The 16,877-nt window shown below is 64.0% G+C and overlaps 2 protein-coding genes across 2 annotated transcripts; one reads left to right on the plus strand and one right to left on the minus strand.

The window, feature by feature from the left end:
• The first annotated feature begins 733 nt into the window (after positions 1-733).
• FPGS (folylpolyglutamate synthase) lies at positions 734-5,007 on the plus strand. Its single transcript, XM_065696058.1, has 15 exons — positions 734-979; positions 1,487-1,615; positions 1,720-1,773; positions 1,872-1,936; positions 2,020-2,134; positions 2,225-2,302; positions 2,570-2,631; positions 2,719-2,821; positions 2,898-2,975; positions 3,053-3,197; positions 3,280-3,378; positions 3,508-3,658; positions 3,729-3,804; positions 4,024-4,093; positions 4,162-5,007. Exons 1-15 carry the CDS (start codon positions 749-751, stop codon positions 4,581-4,583), a joined length of 1,878 nt encoding a protein of 625 aa, XP_065552130.1. The 5' UTR covers positions 734-748; the 3' UTR covers positions 4,584-5,007.
• ENG (endoglin) lies at positions 4,884-16,314 on the minus strand. The gene is made up of 15 exons (XM_065696057.1): positions 16,171-16,314; positions 12,142-12,299; positions 10,100-10,234; positions 9,442-9,592; positions 9,144-9,300; positions 8,864-8,996; positions 8,475-8,649; positions 8,244-8,386; positions 7,896-8,033; positions 7,606-7,650; positions 7,130-7,240; positions 6,798-7,043; positions 6,548-6,611; positions 6,350-6,451; positions 4,884-5,437 (listed from the first exon to the last, which is right to left on the minus strand). The coding sequence occupies exons 1-15, from the start codon at positions 16,226-16,228 to the stop codon at positions 5,319-5,321; spliced, it is 1,935 nt and encodes a 644-aa protein (XP_065552129.1). The 5' UTR covers positions 16,229-16,314; the 3' UTR covers positions 4,884-5,318.
• Positions 16,315-16,877: the final 563 nt, after the last annotated feature.

Here is a 16,877-nt window from a genome sequence, read left to right on the forward strand (position 1 = left end):
TCCCATACTGGTGCCATTGCCATACTGGTGCCGTTCCCATACTGGTGCCGTTCCTATGCTGGTGCTGTTCCCATACTGGTGCCATTCCCATACTGGTGCCTTGCTCTGCCTGCCCCCCCCGGAGGGCTCAGCGCTATTAGTGCTGTGGTGGGTTAATGCTGCGTGGGCAGAGGGGGTGTTGGGGGCACCGGGGGAGGGTGATGCTGCCGGGGCAGGGGTTCCCTGCGCCCCAGTGCGTGCTTGGGGGTTTGGGGGTCATTCCCCTGCACCAGCCCCTCCGCATCGCCCCGGGGGCCCCCCCAGAGGTCCCTCCATGGTGAGGAGCCAAGGTTCCGGGTCCGTTATCCCGGTGTGCCCGCATTGTCCCTCACAAACGTGTCCTTGCGTGTGTGTGTGTCGTCGTCGTCGTGTCCCCCCCCGCCCCAAGACGTGGCGCGCGCTGCCCGTTTCCAAGATGGCGGCGGTGGCGGGGGGGGGGGGGGGCGTGGCCACGGGGCGGTGGCTCCGGGGGGGGGGCGGGGCTTGGCGCGTGCCTTGGCGCGGCGGGATGGTGGCGCGGGGCGTGCGCGCGCTGCGCGGGGCTGTGCGGGGCGCGGGGCGCCGGTTCGGCACGCGGCCCGCGCGGGCCCCCGCCATGGACTACCAGGTACCGGGGGGGGGGGTGGCTCATGGGGTCTCCGCGCTGCTGTGGCTCCGGTACCGGCCTGCGGGGCTGCCCCTGCCCCGCCGCCCGCGGCCGTTGCGCCCCATGCCGGGCCGCGTTGTGCTGCGGGAGCCGCTGTCAGCCCGCAGCCCTGCGGCACCCGCGGTGGCACAGGGCAGAGCCCGGCCTGCACCGCCGCGGGCCTCTGCGGCTGCCGGGGGCCGAGGGGGGGCGGTCCCCGGGACGCGGAGACCCCCGGAGATGGAGCCTGTCGGAGGCGGGAGCATCCCCGGTGCCCCGCCGCTGCCTGCTGGGATGGAGCCCGCTGCACCAGGGGTGAGGGCTCGTTGTGCGCCAGGGCCCCGCTGCAGCGCGCACAGCGCCGGGGCCAGGCCTGTGTCCCCCGTCCCCCCCCCTCCCCGTCGGGGCTCGGGGGGCTCGGTGCCACCTGTAACGGCGGCACCGGTGTCCCACGTGCTCGCCGTTGCCTCATCGGCGCTTTCTGTTTAACCAGCAGCGGGGCGGCACCGAGCACCGCCCGCGGCGCCTTTGGGTGCTGTGGGTGCTGGTGCGGGGCCAGCGCCGCCCAGGGAGGCGCGGTCCCTCCCACTGATCAGAGCGCCCATCCCCGTGGCATCGCGGCGCCGGGGCTGCCGGAGAGCTGGGGAAGGTGGGGGGACACACACACATGGGACCATGGCGGAGGTGCCACCGGCAGGGCTGGCAGAGGGCGGTGAACCCGATGGGGCGCTGCAGCGGGCATGGGGCGATGGGTGCAGGTCTGATGCTGCGGTGATGGGCACCGCTGTAAGCACCCCTATGGCGGGGGGGGGATCGTTCCAGGATGCCATCCGGACCCTCAACACCCTCCAGACCAACGCCAGCTTCCTGGAGCAGGTGAAACGGGAGCGTGGAGACCCCCAGGCCCAGTTGGAAGCCATGAGGGGCTTCTTGGAGAGGAGCGGGCTCAAGGTGACGGGGGGGTATCCCCAGCGATGTGCCCCCCCCCCATGCTGGCAGCCCATGCGTGGTGCTGGCTGCCATGGGGGTCTCACCGGGTGTTTGACCTCCGGCAGGTCGAGGACCTGGATCAACTGAACATCATCCACGTCACGGGGACGAAGGGCAAGGTGAGGCGGGGGGGGCGGTGCTGGGGGGGGGTCACCATCGCCGGTTCCCTTTGCTCCTGCCCCAGTGGGACGGGGGGGGTTAACTCTGCTCCCCGCAGGGCTCAGCGTGTGCCTTCACCGAGTGCATCCTCCGCGGCTACGGGCTGAAGACCGGCTTTTACAGGTGGGTACGGGGGGGTCAGGAGGGGTTTGGGGGGGTGCTGGTGGTGCCGTGGTTGATTGTGCCCCCCCCCCCCCCCCTTTCAGCTCCCCTCACCTGGTGCAGGTCCGAGAGCGCATCCGCATCAATGGGCAGCCCATCAGCAGGGAGCTCTTCAGCAAGTACTTCTGGCTCGTCTACAACCGCCTGGAGGAGACCAAGGTGGGGACGGTGGGGGGGGCTCTCTCCCTTAGGACCCCCCCATGGGCCATGTGTCCCACGCTGTCCCCTTACCCCCGCTGTGCCTGGCAGGACCCCGCGCATGGCAGCATGCCGGCGTACTTCCGCTTCCTCACCATCATGGCTTTCCATGTCTTCCTGCAGGAGAAGGTAGGGGCGGTGGCACCCAGCCTGAGATGGGGACATGGGGTTGGTGAGGATCCTTGGGGAGGGGGGCACATGGGGTCCAGCCCCGTGTTGGGGCAGGACTTGGCATCAGTCGTGCTGTAATGGGGTGCTGTGCCAAGTGGGTGGTTTCCCATGGGTAAGGCACGTGTTCGGGCATGGGTTTGGAGCGCGGTGATGCCTGCATCCCTGAATCCATGGGGATGCCCACTGCTGGTGGCTCTGATGGCTTTGCTGGCCCTGTGTCCCCAGGTGGACCTGGCAGTGGTGGAGGTTGGCATTGGCGGGGCTTATGACTGCACTAACATCATCAGGTAGGAGCTGTGGGGCAGAGCCTGCCCCTGTGCCTGCTATCCCCATGGTGGAGGGGGCAGCATGGGCACCACCACGCTGCATCCCAGGGCACCGGTGGTGTGCGGGGTCTCCTCCTTGGGCATCGACCACACCAGCATCCTGGGGGACACCATGGAGAAGATCGCCTGGCAGAAGGGGGGCATTTTTAAGGTACAGAGACCGCTCCGTCCTGCTCTGTGTGTTTGGGGTGCGCTGCCCGTGGTGCTGAGCACCCCTGTCCCCGCAGCCCGGCGTGCCGGCATTCACCGTGGCACAACCAGAGCGGCCGCTGGAGGTGCTGAGGGACCGAGCGCAGGAGCGGGAGGTGAGCTGGGCAGCAGTGGGGTGGATGTGGGGCACCCCATAGTGGAGGGCGGGGTGCTCAGCCTCCTCGTCCCCCAGTGTCCCCTCTACCTGTGCCCGGAGCTGGATGACTTTGAGGACCACGATGCTCTGGAGCTGGGGCTGGCGGGCTCCCACCAGCGCTGCAACGCTGCCCTGGCCCTGCAGTTAGCACGGACGTGGCTGCAGCGCCGCGGCTGCCAGGGTAAGGATGGGGGCCACAGGGATGGGGGGGGTCAGACCTTGCCGTGGGCCCCAGGACCTCAGCACAGCGCCCGTCCCATCAGGTCTTGGGGAGCTGAAGAAGATGCCACCAAGCACCAAGCTGGCGGGGAGACCGGTGCCATTGGCGCCTGCATTCCAGCCCACCGATGCTATGATCCAAGGTGCGGTATGGACATGCCAGACCCCCTCCATCTCGTAGGGCTTGGGGAGGGGAGGGCATCCTGTGCCTGACTGCCTGCCCCACATGTGGTCCCTATGGGGTCCCAGCCATGCCCTGTGCCCCCGGCAAGGCCTGCGGGACACAGAGTGGCTTGGCCGGACCCAAGTGCTGCCCCACGGCCCCGTGACGTGGTACCTGGACGGGGCTCACACCACCAGCAGCATCCAGGCCTGCGTGCAATGGTTCCGCCAGGCTGCCCTCGGCCAGGACAAGCCCCACAAGTAAGGAGGGGACGCAGACACACACGGGGGTCCCCATGGGGCACGGGTGACCCATCCTTTCTCTCCACAGCGGCTCCGAGGTGCGAGTGCTGCTCTTCAACGCCACGGGGGACCGGGACACGGCAGCGCTGCTCAAGCTGCTGCTGGTGAGGTTTTGGGGTGCAGGGGGGGGATCACTGAGTTCTCTCTGTGCTGGGTCCTGCTTTGGTGTCAGTGTGGGGCGCAGCGGGGTGGAGCTGATGCTTTGTGCTCCTGGTTGTATCCCACCTCCATCCCTGGGTGCAAGGGGGGACTCGGATCACCCCCTCCCTGGACCCATATTCCCGGTCCCACGTGTGGGTCCTGCAGGCTCTGTCTCCCCACAGCCCTGCCACTTCGACTACGCCGTCTTCTGCCCCAACTTCACCCAGGCGACGTCAGTGCCCAGCAACGCAGGTGGGTGTTGGGGAGCCGGGGTCTGCTCCATCCCCGACTCCCCTAATCCCTGACCCCATCCCTCACAGACCAGCAAAACTTCAACGTGACGGTGGAGAACGCCCTCACGCGCTGCCTGCAGAACCAGCAGACCTGGACGCGGCTGCTGGAGGAGAAAGGGGGCCAGGACCCCTGGCTCCCAGCCCCACTGCGGGTCGGGGGGCTCCTGCAGCCGGCCCCTTCCCGAGGGACCCTGCTCCTCGTGCCCCCGGCCCCGCGACCCCTCAATTCCCCGTCCCTGGTGTTCCCCTGCCTGGCGCAGGCGCTGCGATGGGTGGCGCAGGGCCGGGACCCCCACCTGGCAGCACCCATGGGTGCTCACCCGCACCCTGCCGCCAGCAGCGGGGCCGTGCTGCTGCGGGAAGCGGCTGCCGTCCGGGTCCTGGTCACTGGGAGCCTGCACTTGGTGGGGGGGGCCCTGCGGCTGCTGGACCCCGCTTTGTCCCAGTGACGGGGGTACCCCTTGGAACACCCTGAGGATGCTCAGAGGCGGTTGGGGGGTTCAGGGGACCCCCAACCCCATCCTGCCTTCACCCTTTTCACCCCAGTGCCTTTTGCCTGTGCCCCCCATGGGGACATTGGCTATGGGGGGGGGGGGGATGCTCATGGCCCCCAGCCCACTCGACTGGGAGAACCCCTCATTGTAGGGGGGCTGCCCCATGGTGTACTGGGGGGGAGTGTGTGGTTTTAGGGGGCGGTAGGGGGGAGCCTCAGGCTATGCTGAGCCCCCCCCCCCCCAGAGCGGGACTAATTTAATGTAGGAGAGATTTTTATTATTATTAATAACAGTTTGTAACTTGGACGTGGAGCTGGGGGGGGGGGGTCTGCCCATCGCACCCCCCCCGCGCTCCCAATAAACCTCTTGCTGCTCCCAATGGTGCCTGCTGCCTGCCTGGGGGGATGCAGCAGGGCCGTGGGGCATGGCCCGGGGGCACCCACTTCTGCCCCTCCCGCCCGTCCCCATTTGATGGGGAGCCTTGGCGGGGGGGGGCTCTGGCAATAGCTGCTCCCTCTGCCTCCCCCCTCCCCAGCACGGGCTGCCCTTGGGGGGCCAAAGCATTCACTGAATGAGTAACGGAGGCCCCCACCGGGCTCGGCCTGAGATTTGGGGTAAAAAAACAGCTTAATGGGTCCAGGCTGGGTCCCCCAAGTCTGTGCCCCGGGGCACGGGGGTGCCCGGGGGGGGTCAGGCCATGCTGCTGGTGGAGCAGGGGGTGCTCTGGGTGCTGCCGATGCTGTGGTTGGTGCTGCTGCTCTCCGAGGCCGGCGCCGTGCTGGAGACCGGCTGCAGTTTGGAGATGGGACCTGGCGCACGCCGGGGGGGGGGAAACGCCAAGGGGAGAGCAGGCTCAGGGGGGGCTGCTGGGGGCCACAGCTGCTCCCATGGCACCCGGCAGCCCCCGGGCATGGACCCTCCCGGATTGGTCCCGTGGGATGGGTATGGGCATGGTGACAGCAGGAGCAGGAGCGGCGGTAGGGGGGACCCCAGGGCAATAGGGTCCATATATATATATATGTACACATTCTCTCTCTATATATATACACACAAGTATACCATATGAATAGTATACACTTATATATACACACATATATGCATAAATACATATATGCATATAGAGTATATATACACTATATAATATACACTATATATATAGTGTATATATATAGAGAGAGTATATATATATATATAGTATAGTATATAGTATAGTATATATTATAGTATAGTATATAGTGTAGTATATAGTATATAGTAATATAGTATATAGTATATAGTATATATATATAGAGAGAGATATATGTATATAGAGTATATATACACTATATAATCTACGTATGTGTGTATATATGTATATATATGTATGTGTATTTAAATGTATATATACATATATGTATGTATATATACATGTATATATAAAAATATACATATATACACATAAATGCACATGTATATTTACGTGTGTATATATGTATATATATGTATATACACACACACATATATATAGTGTATGTGTGTATATACATCGATATATAAAAATATCCACCCTGAGAGGGGTTATTCCCCTATGGCATTGCCAAGAGGGCCATGAGGATGCTGGCAACACAGCAGCCTGGCCCCTGGGTACCGTGGCAGTTCAGGACATAGACAACCCAGCAAGGGACATGTGTGTGCCCCCCCCCATCCCACAACAGGGGTCCCCGGGGCTGATGGATACTCACGGGTGTGCGAGTAGATGTACCAGAGCCCAGCAGTGAGGAGTGCGCCGATGAGGAAGGCACCAAAGGTGATGCCCAGGACAGCAGCCAGCCCCAGCCCGCGGTCTGTGATGGAGAAAGAGCCATCAGCACCATCACACTGCAGGGGGGTCCCTTCCGTCCCTATTCCCACCCCAGCCCCTTTCCCATCCCCAAACTCACTGTTGCTCAGCCTCCAGCCGTCCTTCACCGTCACCTCCAGGACCTTCTCAAAGATGGTGTTGTTCTGGGAGGCGGAGGTTGGGGTCAGAAGGGGGACACCCGCACCCCACCATGGGGCAAGGCTCTTTGGGAAGCAGGGATGCTGCTCCCAGCCAAGCTCCACCACACACCATGGGATGGGATCAACCCCTTGTGTTACCACCACCGACGGTGGGGACCAACGCGGTGGCATCGCAAGGCTGGGGTTTACCTGCAAGCCCGCCTTGCACTTGAGAGTGGCGGAGAAGGGGACGCGGCCACCGTCGGGGACAACGTAGGTGAATCGGAAGCGCCAGATCTTCCTGCCGCGGGCGCTGGGGGGGCCCTGCAGCACGGCCACCCCTGCGCTGCGAGCCTCCCCCCCCTGCACCAGCAGCACCGGCTCCCGGCCCGGTGCCACCAGCCAGCACTCCTTCAGCTGCAGGTCGGCCGGGTGGTCCTCCCACCGCATGGATGCCTGCGCAGGGATGCGCACGGTTGAGCGGCACCGGCATGGGGAGGGATGGATCCGACCCCCCCCCGCCCCATCCCCGCCGGGGGTACCTGCACAAACGCCTCCTTGTTGACCTCCAGCTCTGTCTGCGGTGCCTCGAAGGCGGCTGTGGGGAAGAGGCGCAGGAAGAGCTCCCGTGGGATCTTGCACTGGAAGGCTACCTGCATGGGGGTACAGCACAGCGCCTGGCGCTGTTACCTCTTGATGAGATAGCATAGAATAGCATTGACTATTATATCACCATAGATACCTTAGAATATCCCCATGGGTATCATAGAATATCCCCATAGATACCATCGCATCAGAGTGGAAAAGCCCTTTAAGCTCATCAAGTCCAACTGTTCCCCATCACTGCCAAGGCCACCACTAACCCATGGCACTGAGGGCCTCATCTGCTTGGTTTATGAACGCTTCCAGGCATGGTGGGTGATTCCACCACTGCCCTGGTTCTCCCGTTCCAATGCCTGATGAGGGGAAATGGGGTCCAGCCCCAGACATCAGGTCCAATGGGAAACCTGGCTCTTACCCGCACGCTCCGGAGCACTGCGCCCTTGGCCAGGTTGAGGATGAGCTGTGAGAAGGGGAGGAAGGTTGGGTCAGATGAGTGGTCCTCAGTGCTGGGGTCTATTGTCCCCAGTGGGATGTGTCCCACCAATGGTGTGGTGTGGGATGGGATGGGATGGGATCCCATCCACACCCCCCCATCTCCACCAGCACACAGCTGCAGCAGCAGGGCTCAGCCCTGGGCTGCACGGGGACGTCTCCATCCACCAAAAGCAAATGAGGACCCCATGGAGATGCCAACCCCTTCCTCACCTCGTTCTTGGCGTGCTCCCAGCCCTCCAGCGAGGTGCCGCAGTGGCTCAGGGGGGTCCTCAGCATGAAGTGAGTGGCGTTCTTCTCTGCCTGGCAGCTGATGTCCCGCAGGGTGATGTTCACCACGTCCTTGATGGGCTGCAGGGAAGCCCCCAGCGGTCTCATTCAATCTCACACATTCACTCACACATGAGCGTGAGTTTGAGTGTGAATGTGTGAGACAGGGGTGCCAGCCCTATGGACGAAGGTGCCAGCCCTTGCCAGTAGTACCAGCACCCAAAGCAGGCTGTAACACCCCCCCCCCCATTCAATACCAGTGGTCTCTGGGACCCCCCCATCGCCCCTCACCTCCAGGTGGGACCTGGCGATGACAATCTCCATGGTTTCATCCGTGCACTTCCATGGCTGGAGCATCAGCAGCAGCACGTGGGGCAGCGAGTACGTGGTGGGGGACGGGGCTGTGGGTGTCACGGGCACCCTCCTGACCGCCTCTGTGCCGTGGGGAGATGTGGGGCTAAGAGGGGGCAGTGGGACCCCCCCCATCCTGCCCTGCTATGGGGTGCGCCCATGGGGCCTCACCGTGGTCCTGGATCTCGAGGCTGACGCGGGTGCTGGCGGGGATGCTGGAGTAGGAGGCGATGATGCTGTAGTTCTTCTCGAAGGCTTTGGCAATGAGGCCCCGCTCCGAGTCGGGCAGGAGCTCCCCAGGGAGCAGCAGCGAGGAGATGGGAGCGATCTTGTAGCTCCCAGAGACCTAAGGACGGAGCAGGAACAGCACCGGGGAGCTGAGCAGGGATGGGGACGGCTGCGGATGCTCAGAGCAGGGGCAGCGTCTGGGTTCATCCCCATTGGGATGGCTTACAAGGGGCTGCCACCTCCCTATACCCAATGTCCCCAGTGCCACCCTCCCCATGCCGTTGGCATCCCTTGGACGGACACACACACATGCACTTCCCACTCAGCCCTACCAGGAACTGGATGTGGCAGTTGTTGACGGAGAGGGACCAGGTGATGTTGGCCCAGCTCTGCAGGATGAGGATCTGGTTGCTCACGGCTCTCTCAGGACAGCTCAGGGTCAGGTTCACCTCCGTGACGGGGAAGCTGTGAAGCCACAAGATTCCCCCCCCCAGCATCAGCATTCCACAACGGGATGGAAGGACCCTGCCTACGAGCCACCCCTGCCCCTTCCCAAGCATCTCCGAGCATCTCCCACCCTCCCTGCCACCCCAGGGGTCCCATGTGCGGTACCTGGGCTCAGGCTGCAGACGGATGATGTGGGCAGCCCTGGTGCTCTGGGTGTCCCCTCGTGAGCATCCCTTCATCCCATGGAAGAACACCTCAGTCTCGAGGTGCAGGGTGGCATCAAAGCGCTCCTGGGGGATGCAGTCCGGGGGGCTGGCAGGGTCTATGGAGGCAAAGAGGGGAGTCACCAAACAGGGCTATGGGGTGGGGAGATGCTGAGGGCAGGGGCATTGATCCCCATTGCACCTCCCTCAGGGCCTCGGAAGCAGGGAGACCCCAGACCCCCTAAGCCAGCCCCACGCACCTTCTCCCAGGCGGAGCTGCACCCAGCGGGGGTCCCGCAGCTCGCTGTAGGATGTGATGCCCCCATAGGCATCCCGAGCCCAGGCCAGCAGTGGTCCCTCGCCGCTGGACACAGCCAGTACTGAGGTGATCCCCGTGTCCAGGCGGGCGTCCTGCAGGGCGAGCACAGCCTGAGCTGGGGCAGGGGGGAAGCACATCCCTCCCCTGCACCAGCTGCATGGGGAGAGCAGGCAAAGCCTCAGTGTGGAGGATGCAGCCGGCTGGGCATCATCCCTGGAGCCCTGGCTCCGTCATGGCTGGGGTTGGGGTCACCCGGATGAATGGGGGGTTCAGGGAGCAGCCGGCAGCATGCGGAGAGCTCGGCCTGCTTTATTATTAGCCACAAACAAAGCAGGAGGTTTATTTTGCTAACAAAGCGCTCGGCCCCGGCTCAGCTCGCTGGAGCCAAACCCATCCCTGACCTTCCTCCCACCGGCCGGAGGAAATGGGAGAGCTTTTTCCAGCCCTGTGCGTCATTCCCTGCCTGGCCGGCCTCGTGCTCAGGCGCGTCCCAGCTCCCTGGGGTACCACGAGCATTGTCTCCGGAGATAAGGGGACCCATCCAGGACACCCCCCCCCCAGTGCATCCCCCATCCCTGCCGTGGGGATGCGGCACTCACGGTGCGGATGAGCAGGTCTGGACATGGGGAGGTGATGGTGGCGGAGCAGCGGGAGCACACGAGGATGAGCACCACTGACCGGGTGCAGCCACCGGCTCGCGGCACGACTGACACCTTCAGTGGGGAGGAAGGGGCCTGCGGGGAGAAGGGAGAGCGTCACCACCATGGACACCGAGCACCAACCCCTGTCACCTCCGTGGCTCCCCCCCGGACACCCTATCACCCCTCGGGCTGGCTCTGAGCAGGGCACAGGATGAGGGATGTGGAGATGCCCCATGGCTGTGAACCCACACTGGGGGAGCAAAGACCCCCTGGCTCCCCTGAGAAAGGGATCAGAGCATCTCCACCTTGGGGACGGTGGCATCTCCACACTGGGGTCCAGGGCACCCCCTCCTTATGGACCAGGGCATCCTTGTGTTAGGGAATGGGCAATTTCTGTGCTGGGTACCAGTGTGTCATCCTGCTACGGACTGGGGTGTCCCCACACTACAGACTGACACCCCCACCCCAGGGACCGAGCCATCCCTATGCCAACAGCCAGAGCATCCTCACACCCAGGACTGGGGTGTCTCCACGGCAAAGACAGGGGGGACCAGGGCACCCCCACCTTGCGCACCAGCGCATCCCCACTGTGTATCCCCCACCAAACACCAGCGCATCCCCATCCCCTGCACCAGAGCATGCCCCTGCGGGTTTCCCCATTCCAGCACACGGGAGCACTGCCCAGCAGCCTCCTCTGCACATCCGGATGGGGAACCCAAAACACCACGCGCTACATTTGGCAACTGCCGCCTGAATCACGGCTCACAAAGTGCTGAGCCAGGCGGCGGGCAGGGAAAACCGGCCGGGAAAACCAGGCTGGGAGCAGCCACCAGTGCTGGGCACTGGGCCTTTGCGATGGGGCCATGGCCAGGCTGGGATGCCCGTGTCCCCACGCGGGTGCCCAGGGTCCCCGGTTGCTGTTTTTCCTGCCCTGCTGCCGCCTTTTAGGTAATTATTTTCTATTTCTTTTCCTCTGCATCACGGGATCTGCCTATAGAAACCCGCTTCCAGTAATTCTTCTATAAGTGGAGCCGCGTCCCTGCCCGGCTCCCCCCGCGCCGCAGGGCTGGGTGCCGCAGCCGTGACATCAGTGCGCGTCCCCCGCCGCCGCTGGGGACAACCTCAGGGCACAGCGCACGTCGGGATGGGGCAAACCCGGCCCTGGTCAAACCCACCCCGACCAGCGGCTCCCAACCCGGCTCCCTGCGAAAAGCAGAACTGGGAGGCGGTGGAGGGGGGGGGGACGTGGCGCCAGGCAGCCCAGGGCTGCGTCTGAATTGGGCGCTGATGGGAAGGGAGCGGGGTTGTGCTGCAGAGCAAACCCATGTGCGGGTGGAAACCCAACCGACAGCACCGCTGCCGGGCGGGGATGCTGGGCCCGGCCGCATCTGAAAGATGCTCAGGGCACCGGCAGCTCGGTTATTGACCCCTCGGCAGGACATGATAATGCTGACAGCCAGAGTTCTGCTCGCCTGGCTGCTTTCAAGTGATGTGCCTCCTTCCATCCCTCCATCCATAATTCCATCCCTCCATCTCCCCTTCCATCCCTCTATCCCTCCTTCCATCCCTATTTCCATCCTTCCATCTCTCCTTCCATCCCTCTATCCCTCTATCCCTCCTTCCATCCCTCCCTCCTCAGTGTTGTCTCCACTCGGTGTCCATAGCTCCATCCTTCTCCTGAGTGAGGCCCAGGCCATGTCCCCAGGGAAACAGGGGCTCCCAGGATGTCCAGCACATGGATTGCTCTGGAATCATGGGCTGGTGAAGAAGTTGCCTCTAAAGACTTTAAACTCCCAGCGAGGCCAGAGACACCAGTGGCTGCATGGGGAAGGGAAGCTTGGACACCATGGAAGAGATTAATCTGCGTCTTCTCACTGCAAGGAAGCAGTTTTGAGAGCTGGGACACCCTCCTTGGTGGGGACAGCGACGGGTGACAGTGCTGGGGTGACAGTACCATGGGGACAGCACCAGGGCGACAGCGCCAGCCCCCATTTACTCACCTTGGACCACTCGACGCTGAGCACGTGGACTTCACGGCCGGTGCGCAGGGAGCTGCTGCTCACGCAGCCCCGCGGCACGGTGCTGGTGGCGTAGGCCAGGGCGATGGGCGGCTCCAGGGCCACGGGCTGCAGGTCACAGCCCTCGGCTCTCCCGGGCTCTGTGCGGAAAACAGGAGCCGTCAGTCCCCGCTGCGGACGTGGGGTGACACGGGAAGGGGAGGGGAGGGGGGGGCCGCACTGCGCGGCCCCAGCACGGCCCCAGCGCCGGCACAGCGCCCGCGGGACCATCTGCGACGTGCTCGCTCGGGGCTCGTCCGGCGCTGCCAGGACCCGGCCGCAATCACGTTAATGACCCTTGGATCCGGGATGGAAAACTGCTGCGGCCCTGCCGCCTGCCAAAACTCGCGCCTGGCTGCCCCAGCGATGGGGCGGTGGCGGAAGCCCCCCCCCCCCATATCCCTCTGCGCTGCAGGAAAGTGGGAAGCTCAGGTATGGAAATGGCTGTAAAGCTCATCCTCCGCAGGCGCCGAGGCGTGAGCTTTGCCCCATCCCGAACCCCCTGCGCGGCGCGTGAGCGAGCGGGGCCGGCGGGCGGCTGCCAAGGGAAATCCTGAGTGCAAGCAGCCGTTTGAAGGCCTGATCCTGTGCAAATCCTCGGCCATTTCCTCTGCTCCGGGCTGTCCTCGAGCTGGCCCCTGCGATGCGAGGTGTCCCAGGGACCCGCTTGCACCCACTGATGCCCCATTGAAGGATGGAGCCCTGGGGCTTCCCATCGGGAGATGGTGCCTTGGGTGCTGGGTTTGCTTTGGAGGTGGCCACCGAGCTCCATCCCGTCCCGTTCCATCCTTTCCCATCCAGGAGGTGTCTGATCCCCGCACCAGGGCCACCCAACTGGAGGAGGAGGGTGCGATGCTCCTGGTTGTCAAGGCTTAGGGATGCACCCGGCAAAGGGCCACTTGTACCATCACGGTGCCCCCGTCCCGTCGGGATGTTGCGGCTGCGGCCGCAGGGTCACGGTGCAGACCCCCGTGGTGACGCTGCCGCAGACCCACCTATTGTCCATCGCTTCCTCCCCCCCCAGCGCCGCGGCCGCATCGGGAGGAAGATAAACAGCCGCTTATCTGGGCTCCGCAGCCTGCGTCCCTCTTCCCCTCCGCTCCTGCCCCGAGGCACCGGGCACGGCCACGCGGCACCGCCGGGCAGAGGACGGGCAGCTCGTCACACCTCCGGCGGCATCCCGCGGGGAGGTCAGGCAGGGCCAGGGCTGGACCAGGGATGGTCCAAGCCGAGGGGATGCGGGGCAGCGGTGCCAATGGGCACCACCGGCATCAATCCCTGGGGAAGGCAGTGGGCTCCAGCGCTATGTCCGGATCAGATAAGGGGGCGCAGCGGGGCCGCCCGGGGCGATCAGATAAGGGCACTGTTATTTTTGTACTCCAGGAAAAGGAAAAAAAAAAAAAAAAAAGAACAAAAAAGAAAGAAAAGAAAATCCATTTTATGTTTTTCCAGCCGCCCGCCCTCTCCCTCGCTCTGGCGCGGCGGAGACCAAGGACCAGGGATGGTCCCATTGCGGGTTAGGGGCCAGCGGGGGCATTCCAGGGTTTTTTGGGAGCGGATCAAAGGCCTTGGGCAAGGAACAACACCCGGGGCTGGCGGGATGGGGGGGTGCGGGGCTGGGGTGGCTCCGGCGGCGCAGGATGCCCCATGGGACGGGCAGCGCCACTCCGGCATCCCGGCATCCGGCTGTGCCGCCTCGGCACTTGTGTAATGAGCTGCCCGGCCTCAGCATGGGACAGGGATGGGGATGGATCCTGCACCGCAAGCGTAAAGGGGGCTTTTGTCACCCTCTGAGACACCCCTGGCTCTTGGACCATGTGGAGGCGGCACAGGGGCTCAGGTGATGGGGTGGATGGGACCAGGATTTGGGGCTGATGCAGACCACATCATTCCTGGCCCTCTCTAAGTCAGCCTCTCCCCAGGGCCAGGATGGGATGACCCAGCACAGTGCTCACCCTGCAGAGAGCAGAGACAGTCCCTGCCGGGGACACAGTTCCTGGCCTCTGGAAGCCTGCTGTGCCCGTGAGTCCCCGCAGCACTGTGCCTGCATGGGTACCCCAGCCCCACGGTTCTCTATGGGGAAGGGGCAGCAGAGTGACAGGAGAGGAAAGGATGTGACATTTGTGGCACTTGTAGGGAGGACAGGGACCATACAGCACAGCAACACAGGTCCAGGACTGTGTAACAACACTGTGTTGTACACAGCTACATAGCACGGAGACCGTACGGCACAGCTACATAGGACAGGGACCCTATAGAACAGATACATAGGACAGGGACCCTATAGAACAGCTACACAGGACGGGAACAACATGGCACATAGGATGCGAACCATGTAGCACAGCTGCATAGGTGTGGGTTGATATGGCAGAGCTGAGTAGGACATGGTCTATATGTCAGAGTTACACAAGACAGGGACCATACATGCACAGTCACATAAGACAGGCACTGTACGGCTCGGTTACGCAGGATGAGGACTGTATGGCACAGCTATGTAGGCAAGGGACCAGACAGCATCACTAGGACAAGGACTCTGTTACACAGCTCCATAGGACAGGGACAGTATGCAATAGCTGTGTTGGATGGGGACTGTAAAGCAAAACTATGTAGAAAAGGGACTATATAGCACAGCTAGATAGGACAGGGACCGTATGGCACAGCTATTCAGGATGGGGACCAAACAGCACAGCTACACAGGACTTAGTCCATATAGCACAGCCACGTTAGCACAAGGACTGCATGGCACAGCTGTGTAGGATAGAGACTGTATGGAACAAGCACAGAGCACACAGACAGTACAGCACAGCTACATAGGACAGAGATGACATTGCACAGCTGTGTGGGATGGGGACCAGATGGCACAGCTCCACGGTATAGGGACTGTACATCACAGATAGGGAGGACAGGGCCCCTGTGTCACAACTACATAGGATGCGGACCATATGGCACAGCTATAGGATGGGACTGTACCGCACAGCTACACAGGACACAGACCTCATTGCACATACACATGAGATGGGGACCGCATGGCACAGGCACAGGACAGGGACCATAGGGCACAGCTACAGAGGACACAGGACTTGCTGTACACTACACAGGATGGGGACAGAATGGCACAGCTATGGGGGACATGACCCATACGGCACAGGGACCCTTGGCACAGCGACCAGGGGTGACAGCAGGCAGGGAGAGGGCACCGAGCCTGGCAGCAGGGACACCCGACCAGCACCCATCGGCGCTGGCCACTGCGGGCCCCAGGAGGGACCGGTCCCGGCCTTCCCGGTTCCCCTTCCCTCCACCATCGGGTCACATCCCCGGTCCCCAGCTCCCTGCCCTCCATCCAGTGCGGGGGTCTCCGAGCACATCACCCTTTGGAATCCCCCCTGTGGCTCCACAGGGACCTCGGGGTGGCTTTAGTGCTTCCCTGCGCAAACTGCTCCAGGGGCGGATGAGCCCCGAGCTCCATCCCCATGGCCCACACGGGGCTTCCAGGGCTTTCCCACTCTTTACCCCAGCTCCCGGCGGTCCCACACCCCCCGCCACGGTGCCGAGAAGCCACCGAAACCACCGGGACCCCCTCTTGTGCCATCGCTTCGGCCGGGACACAGCGGCAGCACCTTCGACAGGCTCTGAGCGTGGTGACGCAGCCCGGATTTCGGGGGTCCCGGGGAGCAGCAGCGCTGCGCTCTCTGTGCGCGTCCCTCACCGGGGCTGGGGGTTTTGTCCCTCCTCACCCCTAGGGCTGCCCCCCAAAACCTTCCCTCCCGTGAGGCTCCCGGCGGTGCCACTGCCCCCGACGGCACAGCCGGGACCCTCCAACCACGGGCCCGCCGCTCCCCGGGGACCGGGACTTCCCCATCCCGGACCGCTCGGAACGGAGTCCCCGGCGGGTCCCGCTGCCGCCCCGGAGGTCCCGTCCTGGGGTCCCATCCCGGTGCCCCGCTCCCGGTCCCCCCCGCAGCCCCGACTCACCCGTGCGGCCGAGCAGGGCCAGCAGCAGCGGCAGGAGCGGGGCGGCGCGGGGGCCCATGTCCGCTGCGGCCGCTCCCGGGGAGCCAGCGCCGAGTGCCGGGCGGCGGCGGCGGCAGGAAACCGACTCCCTTCGGAGGAGGGTCCGCGGGCGGCGCGGCTCCGAGCCGGGAGGAAATGCCGCTGGCGGCAATGGGGCCGTGCCGGCGGCGGGGGGGGGGCGGCGGAGCCTGCCCGCAACGGGGAGGGGAAGAGGAGGGACGGACCGTAAACACCAACCCCCCCCCGTGCCTCAGTTTCCCCACAGCGCCGTGCGGGGCATCACCCCCGAGGGTGCGCTGGAAGCGCCCCGAGCGCCGAGGTTGGCACTGGCACACGGGGGAGGCGGGGGGGGTGTGTGTGCCTCCAGGGACCCCCTGGGCTGGCACTGGGTGGGGTACAGGGGTGCGGGTGGGGTGTACCCCCCCAAAAGACACCCGTGGGTGCTGCTGCAGCACGGCCCGACCTGCACAGGGAGGAGGGGGCTGCCCCGGGTGATGGGGATAGCGGCTGCCCCACGGCACCCTGACACTCAGCCCACACTGCTCCCAGTCGGCACCACAGTGGGGTCACCATGTCCCAGGCTGGTGGGTGCCCCATGGCTCTGGACACCCGCCCTGGGGCTATGCCGGAGATGGAGGGTCCAGACAGCACTGCTGCCTGCCCTGCCT

The sequence above is a fragment of the Lathamus discolor genome, chromosome 15 (assembly GCF_037157495.1).
Source record: "Lathamus discolor isolate bLatDis1 chromosome 15, bLatDis1.hap1, whole genome shotgun sequence".
NCBI lineage: Eukaryota > Metazoa > Chordata > Aves > Psittaciformes > Psittacidae > Lathamus > Lathamus discolor.